Source organism: Canis lupus, chromosome 22 (assembly GCF_048164855.1).
Source record: "Canis lupus baileyi chromosome 22, mCanLup2.hap1, whole genome shotgun sequence".
NCBI classification, from domain to species: domain Eukaryota; kingdom Metazoa; phylum Chordata; class Mammalia; order Carnivora; family Canidae; genus Canis; species Canis lupus.
In genome coordinates, this window is record NC_132859.1 from 15,380,267 (window position 1) to 15,395,746 (window position 15,480).

The window sequence follows — 15,480 nt, forward strand, 5'->3', positions numbered from 1 at the left end:
TGGGCCACCCCAGAGAAGGGGCCTGCCTCGCTCGGTGGTAGAGGAAGAACTTCATGCAACCTGGTTACCTCATTCCTAGCACCCTCTGAATTCTAGTAAATACTAGAGAGGAAAGCCAGCACCTCTTGGGTGCCTCCGAAGTGCTATATGTGCTATCTGACAGATGTCCTTTGATATCATCTGCTTTGCACCCTGGGGTCCCCAAGAGTCCAAACACAGGCATCACTCATTAATCCTCACAAGACCACTTTACAAAGAAGAGAGCCTAGTGTCAAGGGAGGAGATTGAGGCAGTCACCCAAGGTGGATGTGGCGGGTAGAACCCCATCTCAAGCTCACTCCTCTGCCTCTACTGGTTCTCCCCACCAGTCTTCTGGATGTCATGCGTGGGCTCCGCCATCTATCTGTCTGTCCATCTAGCACCCTTCTTTCTGTTGGTGAACTGCTCTTTCCCCTCCTCATGTGGTTCTGGTTGAACCGTCAATCACAGGGTCCCTGCCCCCGGCCCCCGGCCCCCGGCTGGAGATGGACCTCTGACTGAGTCAATGAGGATAGTTATGGGGCAACTAGTCTCCTTCTCCTTGACAGAGGCACTGTGCACGCACTAGAAAAGGCTCTCTTTTGTATGCTGATCTCTAAGAACGGAAACCTGGGGCTGCCCCAGCTACATGTTCCTCCTCAGACAGCCTCTGCCTGCAGAGGAAGAAAATGATGCCGAGTAGAAACAAGGCAGAAAAACAAATGCAGAGACCTAATCAGAGAGAGAGAGAGAGAGAGAGACCTGAGGACATCCATTCTTGGAGACCCTGGGTTCAGATGTGGCTGAAGCCAGAACCTCTCTTAAAAGTCCCAATTACATACATCATATATAACCCTTCTTGTTTAAGCTAGTTTCAGTTGGGTTTCAGTTACTTTCAACCAAATGAATCCCGATGAACAGACTTTTATCAATTACTTAGGAGCAGATGTAAGTCCATCTTCTGGGTCAATGGTCCATATATGGGGGACCTCTTTGCAGCACCACAGATTTTCTGGAACTCTCTACAAAATGATAGTTTTATTTTTAGCATCCACCAACTGAGGAAACCCACAGAAATAGCTGTGCCCATGCATATCATTTAATTTCTAAAAGGTTTATCAATCACCAGAATACACATACATACATTTGAACAATAGCTAAAATAGGGCCCAACCACCAGTCTAAATCCATTTAAATTCCCTTATTTCTTTTATTTTTTATTTATTTTTTTTAAGATTTTATTTATTTATTCATAGAGATGCAGAGAGAGAGAGAGAGAGAGAGAAGCAGAGACACAGGCAGAGGGAGAAGCAGGCTCCATGCAGAGAGCCTGACGTGCGACTCGATCCAGGGTCTCCAGGATCACGCCCTGGGCTGCAGGCGGCGCTAAACCGCTGCGCCATCGGGGCTGCCCTCCCTTATTTCTTTTATAGGTTCCTCTAAATAAATACTTAAGGTTTTCCTTTGGCAAACAGATGTTATAAATAAAGTTAAAAGACAATCCACTGAAAGGAAAATATTTGCAACATAAGTAACAAATTATTAAAGCCAAAATGCATATGAGCTTCTACAACTAAAAAATCAGTAGGGGGTATGAGTAGATTAATTACAGAAAAACAAACACCAATGGCAAGGAATGTATGAAAAGATGTTCAACGTTATTCATACTTAAATACAAAATAAAACAATAGCATCTGATCCCTCCCCATCAGACTAGAATCTCATGTTTTAATAATAATAATAGCAGTAGCAGTACTGGCAAGGCTGTAAAAACTCACTTCCACACACTGCAGGTGAGAGTGGAAACAGGAACCTTTTGGAAGTATTTGGCAGCATCCACCAAAATGCTATATGTGCTTTATCCCCAATCCTGTTATCCTACCTCTTGGAATTTAAATCAATCCCAATCACAAAGATGTATGGCCAAGGAGACTGGCCATAGCGTTATTTGTAATAACAGAAAAGGAAAATGGACTAAGTATCCATCATTAACGGAACAGAATGTTACATCCATATTGGGGAATATTCTGCCAAAGTTAAAAAGGATGTGAAAGAGGGATCCCTGGGTGGCTCAGTAGTGGGGCGTCTGCCTTCAGCCCAGGGTGTGATCCTGGAGTCCCAGGATTGAGTCCCACAACGGGCTCCCTGCATGGAGCCTGCTCCTCCCTCTGCCTGTGTCTCTCTCTCTCTCTCTCTCTCTGTGTCTCTCATGAATAAATAAATAAAATCTTTAAAAAAAAAAGATGTAAAAGAATCAAAGATAAATGAAGTGAACAAACCAAGTTACTGGCTAAGAAAAAAACTATAAATGTACGAACATACAGGCATTTATTATGTAAATGCATAGAAATGTCTACAGGGACATCCACTACAACGCAGCAGTGTTTTCCTCTGGGGAATGGGTGGAATGGGGTATGAAGTAGTATTTTTATTTGTTTTCCCATAAATGCCTACATTGTTTTACAGGTCTACATACATACACGTTTACAGTAAGCATGTTACATACTTCCTCTATGTATAGACATGGATGTATCTTTCTATAATATCTAGATACACTTTTTTATTAGCATATTTTCATTCATTACTTTTATTATTTGTATTACAACAACAATCATAGAGCTATAAAATTGGTCGGAACTTCACCAATTCAAAATTAGTCCTTTGATCGGTCCTACAGCCACTTTCTTCCCAGCAGCTGGAAGGAGCCAGAATTGCTAACACCATAAGCTCAGGTGTCTATAGAGGTAATTTACCACTGGGGGATTCATGCCAGAGCAAGGGAAGGAGAAAAGTATATGTCTGAAGGCAGCATCTTAATGACCCAGCAATTCTGGCGAGCAACTCTGCTCTTTTAAGAAATGGTGCCGGATTCCAGCCCCTTGGCCATGCCTGCGGGCACACTTCATTTGAGTCTGGGCCAGGCACAGGTGAAGCTAAGGACACATGATCATATGAGTGACACAGGGACATAAGGGCATAGGTCTCTAGACATCCCATAGTCCCCACAGTTGACTAGTTTATCTGTAAGCACACTGGGTAAGGTCTATGGAGGCTACCACTTGGGAACTGCTATAGACTGAATACTTGTGTCCCCTTAAAATTCACATGTTGAAAAAAAAAAAAAAGAAAAAAAAATTCACATGTTGAAACTCCAACCCCCAATGTGAGGTGAGGTCTTTGGAAGATGGAGGTCAAGTGGGATGAGCATCCTTATAAATGAGACCGCAAAGAGTAACTACCTCCCTGACCCTCTGCCATCTGAGGTTACAGAGAAAAGATGGGTCTTCACAGACACCGAATCTGCTCGTGCTTTGATCTTGGACTTCCCAATCTCCAGGAATGAAAAAAATAATTTTCTGTTGCTTACAAGTTACCTCATTTAAGGTATTTTTATTAAGTGGCTCAATGGAGTAAGAAGGAATCATGGTAGTTGGGCCCAAATGACCCATTCATGCCCCAAGGAAGCAGTGGTTTGAAACTCAGATAAAAACTGGGTGATGATTAGAGGCCTTCTGTCCAGAAAGATTTTATCTGCTGCTTCCTCCGGCATCTGGGCCTGTCTGCCTCACCCACTAGCTATTGAGATCACCCTGTGCTGTTTGCACCCTCCTAATCACCAGAACGCAGGGCCAGCCCATGTGAGGCCCTTTGGTGGGTCCTCCAAACACCAGACATTCGGGGGAGGTTCTGATGCAAGAGGCTGGGGAGTGAGACGTCTCCCCCAGACCCACTCTCGTACATCCTCACCCCCAACTTGGTCCTCACTGTCCCTGAACAGCTTGGAGCTGCCCCCACTGCCCAACATTCCTCCCTCTGTGTCTAACTACCCTCATCTCACCATTGTTCTCTAAATCTGGCCAACTCCATGATAATCCTGGGGTCACCCCTTCCAGGAAGCCCACCCTAGCATCCCTCTTCTATTGTCCTGCCCCTGGTTCTTGCTGCCATAACACAGGTTCTTGCTCACAACACAGTAGCCATAAACAGGGGTGTCCACAGTTTCTCAACTGGCCACACTAAACATCTGGAGGCTCAGGGCTATGTCTTTTTCATCTTTATATTCCCCCTCTGACCAACCCAGGGCAGGCCCCCCCACAAATGCTTGTTGAACTGGAGGCTTACTCTGAGCCAAGTGCTGCACTCCAAGACAGAAAACAAATATCCACCTGCACACCTGGCCTTCCTCCTAGCTCTAGCCGTAAGAACCTCCTGTATATAAGCCCTTTACAGGTGCCTCAAATCTGACTCCCATCCCTGGGTCAGATCACCACCCCTCCCTTCGTTCTGCAGAGTGGCACTTCCCCCCAGGCCAACTGCCTGGCTTGGTGGGGGGTTGTTGTGCTGCTCCTCCAGGATCCCGTCCTTATATACTGACTGGTCCAGGGACAGGGGCCCAAGTCTAGCCACCTGTGCCAACGAGGGCTCTTTCCACAAAAGAAAGGCTTCCCCATGTAGAAGCAACTTTATAGGAAGTCAGGTGGCCTCCTGCAATCCCTACCCAAGGCTGTAGGCTGTCTCTTACTGTCCCTGTGCCTCTGAAGTTTAGTTGTCAGCTCTTCCTCTTATTACACGGACACCCTGGCAGATCCAAATCAGGTGTCAGGTCCACAGATGTCCTGGTGAAGACAAGCACAATGGGGCTAAAGTGTCGGCTCACCTCTCCATCACTGGCTCAGCTGCCCGAGTCACACCACTGACCACACCAGCAAAGAACCTCATGGGGTCAAAGGCATGGCTCCACCAACTGCTTTTTACCTTCCTAGCTCCAGAGCCTGCCTCACCATCAGTCCTAGGCTGGTCATCTCCCTAGCAGACTGTAGTCACCTCTTCCTTGGAACTTCTTGTTTCCAGGACCACTAAAGCCTGTCCTCAGTCAACTCTGTTACCAGGCTACTCATGGTTCTGAATGCAGGCAGGTGGTGTGGGGTTGGGGGCTACTGAGTCACAAGCCTGGGTTCAAGTCCTGACTTTGTTACTTCCTAGGTGCATGACGTTGGGCAAATATTCCTGCCTCACTAGGCTTTATTCCCTTTACCTGTAAAATGAAGATTACGGCATCTCTACCAGAGTGGTGGCATGGATGACTTGAGGTGTCACTTGTGGAACACTGTATAGTGCCTGCAGCATGGTAAGGGATAAAGAAGTGCTATTTGCACATCTGTCCTCTTGATGTGATAATTCTGGCCACTTCCAGGCTCTTAAAAGGTGCTGCCTTCAACTCGGGATCTGGAAGGGATGCTGACCCTCTGTGTCCACACCTTTCACAGAAGCATAATGAACCAGTCTCCCTTTGCCTCTCGACCACCCAATTTTAGCAGCTTTTCTGACTCCTTTAAATACATGCAGCTTATCCAAGATAGCATCTTCCTTTTTTTTTTTAAGATCTACACCCAATGTGGGGCTTGAACTAATCAACCTGAGATCAAGAGTCACACGCCCTACTGACTGAACCAGCCAGATGCCCCCAAGATGTTACCTTCTTCTTCTTTCTTAATAAAGATTTTACTAAAAAAAAAAAAAATTTTACTTATGTATTCATGAGAGAGTCAGAGACACAGGCAGAGGGAGAAGCAGGCTCCCAATGGAGAGCCCAATGTGGGAACTGATCCCAGGATCCTGGGATCAGAACCTGAGCCAAAGGCAGACGCTCAACTACTGAGAATTACCTTCTTATAAGCTAAACTACCCCTGATTCTACTATCCCCCAGTAATCCAAAGGTTCCTGAATTCTGTTTCCTTCACAGGCCTGCCAAAGAATAATGATTTGCTCTATAGGCAATTCCCACAATTCCCTCAGTGCTGCTCAATCCATCAAGTTGTCTTAAAGATCCATTGTGCCTCTACCCTGCACTGAAAATAAAAATGTCTGTGTGTCATTCTCAAATATAAACCAGAACCACAACTGGAGACCAATTCTGTTATTTGCCTTGGACCATTTGCTTTTATTATTTTTAAAAGATTTTATTTATTTGAGAGAGAAAGAGTGAGTGAGAGTGAGAGAGAACACACGGGCAGGCGGAGGGGGAGAGGGAAGCAGGCTCCCTGATGTAGGGACTCAATCCTGGGGCCCCAGGATCATAACCTGAGCCCCCCTGACCATTTGCTTTTAATAAAAGGCAGCAGAAATCATGCTTGAGGGTGCAAGGCGAAAATCAAGCCCACATTTGCAAACTTTGAGAGACTTGGTTTTACATGGACAAGATGGACCAAATAGCTGAATCTATCCTTTTTGACCTATCCACTTGGGGCCACAATACAAGACCAACCTTTCCTGTTCTCTTCATTCTTTTTTTTTTTTTTTTTTAATTCATGATAGTCACACACACACACACACACACACAGAGAGGCAGAGACACAGGCAGAGGGAGAAGCAGGCTCCATGCACCGGGAGCCCGATGTGGGATTCGATCCCGGATCTCCAGGATCGCGCCCTGGGCCAAAGGCAGGCGCCAAACCGCTGCGCCACCCAGGGATCCCTGTTCTCTTCATTCTTAACTATTCTTCATTCCTCATGCTTGTTACATCATGGTGAACTACTGTTAAGAACCTAATAAGTGCTTTTGGTGCCAGTGATAAGCCTGGTCCCATTTAGGGAGACAGTAAACCACAGGAGGTCTGGCTCACGAGGTTAGGACTCAACACATCCCATCAGGCTGGAGGTTTTGCTCTAAGCTGTTCTCAAGCTCTTATCTCCTACTTGTCTGTCCCTCCCTCTGACGTCAGCCACGGAGTCCTAAGTCCACGGACTGCCAGAGCACAAAGACAGGGTTCCCACGGTGGCCTGAGCTGGAGCCCAGCTGTGGCCTCCCAGGCAGGACAGGAAATCTCAATGTCCCCTGGGGCAGCTGATAACTGGCCTGGCTCAAACAGGGTCCTTTTGGATGAGATGACAGAAACTAGAAATCAGAGAGCCATCCAAGGACAAGCCCCCAGAAAGAACTGTGACAAGAACCTCAGCTATCCTTAACCATCTCATAGCCTGGCTCCCCCGTCTCAACTTTGAGAATATGATCAAAGTTACTGCTTCTCAACCCTGAAAAAGGACTGCACACACAAGCTTCTGCGCTTGAATTCTGAGGGTTCACAGGATCCCTGAAACCACAAGACGATGCTGATATCTGTTGGACTCAGGCTAACAACCCAGTATGCCTGGAAATAGGTTTCTGATTTTGACACCCTTGATAGAGGAGATTTTTCTTTTTTCAAAATGGAGAGGGAGCTTTACAACTCACATAAACATGTGTTCATCCTAAAATAGCCTTTCAACAGTAAGGTATAAAAAGAAGTGAAAATCATCCATAATCTTATCACCCAGAACAACCCCAGTCTACATTTTACTGCATATGTGTGGCTGGGTGTCCTGCCAGAGGTGAAATCTGTGCTTCTGTCCGCACTCTGAGGATTGTTTCCTCTCCCCTCAAGAGGAACAAGTACGTTTTCTGTTTCTCAAAGGTCTACCTTTTGAGGGCACTAAAGCTCACCAAGGCCACCAAACCAACTGCCCAGGAAGGCGGCTGGTCATCTGCCTTCTGTGGAAAGGGTCACAAGGAAGAGATGGTCAGGAGTGAGGGAGCACTTTGGGGAAGCCCCCTGACTGAGAGGCAATGCTGAGGGTGGGGCCTGGACCCCTTAGGTACCTGGACTGACCGGCCAGCCCACCCTCTGGTGGATACCTGGGGCCAGGCTAGGTTCCAGGTTCCCCAAGAGGCAGACGCCTGGGCAGTCTAGGGTCTAGCCTCTCAGATGACACAGGAAAGAAAGGGAGGGAGATGGGGAGGCTCAGCGTGATACCGCAGCCCGGGCCAGAGACGTGAGAGAAGGACCATGCATCATGGCCGACTCCCTGTCCCTCCCACCCACGGGCAGCCTGGCTCTGCCGGGCCGGTGAGGCACTGGGTGCCAACAGTGAGACAGTCGCAGAGCTCTCCCTGGGTGTAGCCTGACTTCACTCTCATATTCCAGATTCAGATTCTCCCCTCAAGACCTCATTCCTGATAAGTTTCAGAACAGCCAGGCCACCCTTCCTCCAGGGCAGAGCTGCCATCAAGACCATGGGGTTCCACCTCTGGTTACCACTAACCTCAAGTCAAGGTGGAGTTTCTCGGTTTTTTTTGTTGTTGTGAATGTTCTTTTAATGTCATCACCTTGGAGCAAACTCCACCTGGGCCAACTCCCACCATGTCCTTGGCTCCCCTCCATTCTGCAGCTACTCCAATGTAAACATCTGCAGCCTTCTCTCCTATTTTGTCCCTGTCCTCACATAGGCTTGGCATATGCAGATACTCTGAGTTCATTGGCTACTTCTACTAATATTTTCTTGTTTTACTAGCTAGCCCTGATAGTCTTCTCTTCTCTAAAATAGGAGACTCCCTTCTTGAGTTGACACACACACACACACACACACACACACACTCCCATATAAGATACCACATGTAGTTACCATATTATGGACAACCTTGTATGAGAATACAAACAGATCTGTGTAATTACGGCGTAATGGCTACAGGAGTATTTAATGTTGGACACTTGGCGCCCCCCCCCCCAACACGTTTGCCTATTGTGAGCTATGCTGGAATAAACATCTTTGAACACACATTTCTATCTTCTCATCTAATTACCTTTAGGAGAAATTCTCTAAGATCAGAAACTGCGAAGGAAGGAAAGGAGGAGGGAGGGAGAGAGAGAGAGGAAAGGGAAAGAGAGGGGAGAGAAACAATGTGCCACCACACCCCCAAAAGAATCCTGGAAATGACCCCCACACATAAATGCGTCCATTTTTAGCTCATGGAAGGGCCTGCTATGTGATACTCTCTCCCCTCCCCCATGTAACTACAAAAACTGAAGACACATGATGAAAGCTGATTAGTCACACTTAATTTTGACACCTACAGAATTTTTTCAACCACAGACATTTAACTCTGTGTGGTAGCTGGGCACGAAGCATTCAGAGAGAAAGCAAAATTAAAACTCTCAAGAGATCAAACAGAAAATAAATCTCCAGGAAAAGGACTGAAATTTAAAAAAAAAAAAAACGAAACGTAAAACTTCATAGTGATGATAATGAGATTAGGCTATTATACATAGAACTTCCTAGGTTAAAAACACAAGCCTTCATGTTTAATTCCTCATTCTTTCTGACTCCGATTCACCAAAATAAAATCCCAGGAGGAACCTTATTGTGACTTTTAAAATTGAGTACACGGGGGCACCTGGGGGGTTCAGTCGGTTGGGCATCCTACTCTTGGTTTCAGCTCAGGTTGTGATCTCAGGGTCCTGAGATGGAGCCCCCCGCCATGGTGTTGGGCTCAGAGGGGAGTCTGCTTGTGATTCTCTCTCTCTCTGCCTCCCCCCAAGTGTGGTCTCTCTCTCTCTAAAATAAACAGATCTTTAAAAATAAATAAAATAGAGTACATACTACCTAAGACCCTTGGCATTCTAAGGGTTGCATCCCCAAACCTTTTCCATGAAAACGTTAAAATCTTCATGAATCCCCAATTCACACACACAATTGGGGCACATGATTTTCTCCATACCATACACATGGGATGAAGAGCAGAGCGTGACAAAGCCCCGTGGCTGGCTCGCTCCCAGCTATTATTATCCAAGTCTGTGCCTCAGCAAAATCCCTGCCACCATCTATCTCTACCAGGGTGCAGGGTGCCTGTGAAGAGTGGGAGCTGTGAATGCCAACAGCCGACCACGAAAAGCAGGCTGAAGCCAGGGGCTGAACAACCAAGGCGGATGCTACAACCCCCAGGCACCTTTCAGGAGCTCCTCACTCTCCTTCTCAGAGGCAATTTTCTTTTAATTTACACGCTGTTCTAGCAACTTGGTTATTCTCTTTCCCAGAGGACAACAATTCCAAAGCAGCATATAAAAGGGGAGGGGAGTGGGGGCTGGAGACTGTGGGAAAATGATGGCTCTGCGGGAAGAGAGGTACCAGGGAGACTACTGAAGACATACACACACCGCATGCCACTCCCATGCCCGTACCACACACGCCACATACACATACACATACATACCACTCACACATGCCACTCATACGCACCACATACACATCACTCATGTGCATTGTTCACATACCACATACACACGGGGCTCACATGCAGCACTTACACACACTACATACACACCACATACACATGCTACCACTCATAGACACCACATGCATGTACCACATGCACACACTGCCACTCACAGACACCACACACACGCAAACGCTACTCACACACCACATACATACAAAACTCACACGCAGAGCTGGTTCAGATGGGTTACCTATTCAACACACGCCACTCACACCACACATAACACCACCCTTCACACATATTGCACACCACCACTCGTATACATCAGATACACACAACTCACACAGGCTGGTTCGGCTGGAGGGCCTACTAAACACACACACACACACACACAGCTGATTAATCTGAAATTCCTCAGTTTCCTACTTGCTTCCCTCGGTTTGGGGGCCTCACCTCTCTGCTGCCATACTGTCTCCTTCACAGCCTCCCTTCCTGTCAGCCCAGATCTCATCTCTGCCCTGTCCTCTCTTCCTTCCACCTCACCACAGAGCTCAAACTCTCAAGGTGACAGGGTTTAGCAAGTGGAGACCAAGGAGAAAGGAAGAGCTTGCACTGCCCACAAAGGGGGCAGCCAGGACCCAGGTGCTAGCTCCAACACTGTCTCTGCAAGGGATTATGGGTCTCGGCTTGCTAGATAGTCTCTTTGTTTGTTTTTTAAAGAGGAGCTGGAAGTTTATGTGAAACTGCCCAAGTTCTAAAACATTGGTAAAGAAATGTGAAAACACACATTGGGCCAAACAAAACTGTCGGTCTAGAGTGGCTTCCACATGCTCCTGGGAGACCTGGTCTCTCCAGGTCATGGCTTCAGGAACAGTGAATACAAAGTCCCCCGGCACTGCCTCTGGACAGGGTCTCTCTTAGGCTCAGATCCCAAAACCACCTTCCGGCAAGACACAGTACCCAGTTGGCCCTCAAGGACCTCACCGACACCTCCAACTCCTTGTCCTGCTCCACACCCAGCCTGTCCACTTACCTGGGTCTGATGCAGGCCTGGGGAGCCATGGGTCCCATATGGTTACCCCCCAGCCCTATTTAACTCAGGCGGCGCTGAAACGTTTATATGAAAAACCACACAAACACACGAGTGACCGAGGCATCTACTGGACTACCCAAGCCAGACTCCTGTGTGTGTCATGGTGGTCTTCCCCTTCTCTCATCACCCTGGCCCACTCTACCACCCAATTAGCTCAAAGTCCCACAGCATCACCTGCTGCTTTGGTGTCCCCTCAGCCTTTTATGGCAAACTCAGGCAAAACAGCCTGAGTTGCCACCCAGCTTCACCCTCCCATCAGCCTCTGAAAGCAGAGTGCCCAGAATTTGTGCTTATAAGACTCACCCAGGGAGCTAGTCAAAAGTGCAGATTCTGAGTCCCACTCCTGTAAAAATTCTGATTCTGTAGGGAAGGGCACAAAACATGCTCTTCTTTGGTTTTGGAGCACTCTTCTTTTTTTTTTAATAAAGATTTTTAATTTATTTATTCATGAAAGACACAGAGAGAGACAGAGGCAGAGACACAGGCAGAGGGAGAAGCAGGCTCCATGCAGGGAGCCCGATGTGGGACTCGATCCCAGGTCTCCAGGATCAGGCCCTGGACTGAAGGTGGCGCTAAACCGCTGAGCCACCCGGGCTGCCCTGGAACACTCTTCTTTACAAGTTTGCAGAGCCACTCTGCTCAAGGTGCTCAGGAGCCCACACCTGGGCAAACACTATCCTAGACTGTGGTCTTTCTGAGCCATAAATCTCCTGGTGTGTTCCTACTTCAGTGGCTCCCCACAGCCTTCAGGATATAATGTGGTGATAGAGGTGGCCCCAGCTTTTGTCCAACTTCATAGCTACACACAGGTGACTAACCTGGTCCTACTTTTTCATTCTGTCTTTGCAAACCCATCTCCATCTGTAGGAACGCCCCTCCTACCTTCCTCCATGGCCTACTCATACTCACCCCTCAAGGATGAAGCTCAGATGTCACCTCTGCTGAGGAGCTGTCCCTGAATTTCCAGACTGGATAAACTTCTTGTCCTCTATCCTCCCATATCACCCTGCCATAAATGATCTCTAATTCATTTTATTTAATACACAGGGGCCGCTGGGTGGCTCAGTCGGTTAAGCACCTACCATCGGCTCAGGTCATGATCTGAGCAGCCTGGGATTGAGTCCTTCATCTCCCTCTGCTGTTCCCCCTGCTTGTGCTCTCTGGTTCCCTCTCTCCCTCCCTCCCTGTCAAATAATAAATAAAATCTTTAAAAACAAACAAACAGGGATGCCTGGGTGGCTCAGAGGTTGAGAGTTTGCCTTCAGCTCAGGGCGTGATCCTGGAGTCCCAGGATGGAGTGCCATGTCGGGCTCCCTGCATGAAGCCTGCTTCTCCCTCTGCCTGTGTCTCTGCCTCTCTCTCTCTCTCTCTCTGTGTGTCTCTTATGAATAAATACATAAAATCTTTAACAGCAACAAAAAAAACAAAACAAAAACAAACAAACATACATACATTGATCACTGTGTAACAGGCACTGTTTTAGGTGTTTCAAAATATGAGCTCACTGAATCCTTCACTAACCCTATGAAATAGGGACTGTTTTATCCCCACTCTCCAGATGAGAAAACTGAGAGGGTAAATAACATGGCTGAGGTCACCAATCTGGTAAATGGCTGGGATTCAATCTGAGCAGTCTGGCTTTTTCTTAGAGCCATGTTCTTTCACCGGCTCACCTTACATGATATCACCTCTTACCTATCCTAGTGTACCGCACACTCTATTCCAAGTGTCTGCTCATGATTTTCCTCCAGTAGGACAGATAGCTCCTTGGGTCTATGACGGAAACTCAAGGAACATTTGCTGAAGGACAAAGCTGTACATACTCATGGCGCTGGATCAACAAGAAAAGATAAAATTCATAAAATCTCAGAGTTTGAAGAGGATTTAAATGGAATCAGGCCCAATGACCTGCCTTCTCAGGTCAGAGAATGCTCCAGAGCAATGCTCCAGAGTTTGCACTACCTCTGCATGACATGGATTCTTAGGACACTCCACCTTATGCTTAGCTGGAATGTGTCCCCATGGTCACCTGGGCCACACAGAGTCAGTCTGACTCCTGCAGAAAGGGCTCTTCCGATATTGAGGGCAGCCCTGGCTTTCACTGCAGCAGGGTTATCTTCCCTCTTCCCTCCAGTCCATCTTCGATAGTTTCCTCAGAACCTGCTCTGGTCAACTGGTTTGCCCTGCCTGGGAAGATCACCCCCAGATATAGTGCCATGTGCCCAGTGTAGACTGGCCACATTCATGGCCAATGAGCTCTGATCAAAAACAAATAAAGCCTCCTCCCTGACAAGTGGCTGAAGGAACACAAGCCTTGGCAGCCTTCAGGACACCAAGAGTCCTGGCTTCTGAAGAAGGTACCTGGTGATGGGACTCCGTGCTGTTGCTTCAAAGGTTCACATTGACTAGGCTCCTACAAGCCAAGCGTTTCCTGACAAGGCCTGTTCTCACACCAACATTGCAGCAGCAACTAATTCTACTTTACAGAAGAAGAAAGAGAGGCTCTGAGAGGTCCAACTTGCCCAAGGGCTCACAGCTGCTGAGTGGCAGAGCGGCATTCAAATTCAAGGCTGTCATTCCAGACAGAGCCTGCGCAGGCTCCATCACGCTGCCATTTTGGGACTGCCCGTTGGAACATGGCAGGACCAGCATAAAATACGAATTAAGGAAAGGCTGGGTTGAAGCAGCAAAATGGACGATTACAAGAGAGCAGAAAAAAGCAGAAATGTAACTAATCAAGTCTTTATATCTTGGTGGTCTTGCCCTATGGCATTAAAGGAGTCCCTTAATCTGAGAAATGATTTTTCCACTCATAGACATTTCAGCTAGAATAACTAAAGATAGCTATGCCTTGCTTGTTCCCTTCTATAATTCAGACATCAGGAATTTCAGAGTTTCCCTATTTTAAACTCAAAAATATCAAGGGCTTGAAAATACAAAATGAATGATTTCCATTAAAGGCTGTTAGCATACAGCAAGTCATTAGTACCATTTAAAATAAACATATTTTGAGAAACTATGAACTGTATCTTAACCTTTTTTGTATCCCTTCCACCTACCCCCACCCCGACACTGTAAAAAAATGCCTGACACACATAAGCACTTAATAAATATATCTGGGTTCACAGACGCACTTTCTATACCAAGAGGAAGAAATGCTTATTTAAACAACCTAAAAAATAATAATAATAAACAACCTGATTTTTAAAATTGTAACCTGGATCGTAACTTTCTCAAATTCAAAAAGCCTACAAGACAAAATAAAATACATGATCAGTGCAGAAAGCAAATAAAATTATACTGATTCACTTAAAGCCTGAGGAAAAACCAAGTTATATTTGATTACCTCACAAAGGTTACCTAAAATAGTTGTATGTGCAAATCTGGCATTTAAAAATTACTCTGAAGAGATGATGGGAAAAAAAAGTCCATATATTTTAGGGTAAAAATGAAAACACAAATGTTAGTTAAACGTATACCTTTGTGGTATCAATTAGCGCAGTTCCTTACACCATAATAAGCAGCAACCCACAACGCAATTAAATAAAGCAATTAAACTCCATTTCTACAGAAATGGGTAAATTCCAAAGTTACAGTTTACCTAGAAGTAGAAGAGCAGTAAGAACATCCATATCTTAATATCTCTCCGAACTCCAACGTATCCAAGAATAAAGAGCTCCAACCCAGGCAGGCTAATTTACCCTGCAAAATTTCCCTTAAAAAAAGTATGGCTGAAAATTGGCTCTCCTAAAACAGAAGGTACTTTCAGAAGAGTTATATAATAAGCAAAACACACTGGCCAATTCAGTGACGTGGAAACCACCTCATGCAAGAGAAACGCAGCAAACACAAGTAACCCACATTCACGTCTCAGATCCTGTCAGCTTCTCAGAATAAAAATCAAGGTTGACTGTAACCTCCTAACTCTCCAGCCAAAGGATGGAAAATTTTTAATGAAAAGTTATGGACAATTAAACTAGTGAGAGTCCTAACATATTTTTTTGGAATGGATTCGCATTTTATGGTTCATTAACCATCTGGAGTTATCTTTAAACTTCCTATGTCCACCTACTCTTGACCTCATTTCCTATTCTGGAAGGATAAAATGAGTATTTTTAATTGTCTTTAGTATTAGAAATAGCCTGTCATATGTACCAGACACGTGCATGGAGTATGTCACAAATTGGAGGTGTATGAGGGAAGCTTGTTCAAAGCCTCTCTTCAAACCACTTATTCCAAATGCCAAGTCTTTCCGATATTCCCCAGCGCACTCAGAACATCCCACTTGCTGAGCCACCTGGTCTTCTTCCCATTATTCAAACTGCGACAGAAACGCCA

At 46.2% G+C, this 15,480-nt stretch overlaps 1 protein-coding gene across 15 annotated transcripts in view; it reads right to left on the reverse strand.

Moving 5' to 3' along the window:
- PXYLP1 (2-phosphoxylose phosphatase 1) overlaps window positions 1-15,480 on the reverse strand; it is a 72,477-nt gene that overhangs the window by 19,011 nt on the left and 37,986 nt on the right. The window contains exon 1 of one of the 15 annotated variants that reach the window (XM_072792492.1): window positions 14,744-14,900. The exons of 13 other annotated variants lie outside the window; for them this stretch is intronic. In XM_072792492.1, coding sequence (XP_072648593.1) covers window positions 14,744-14,774 — 31 coding nt within the window. In that variant the 5' untranslated portion in view covers window positions 14,775-14,900. Of the gene's footprint in view, window positions 1-954; window positions 1,102-14,743; window positions 14,901-15,480 lie in introns of those variants that run through there. One more of the 15 variants, XM_072792478.1, reaches the window with a different exon arrangement.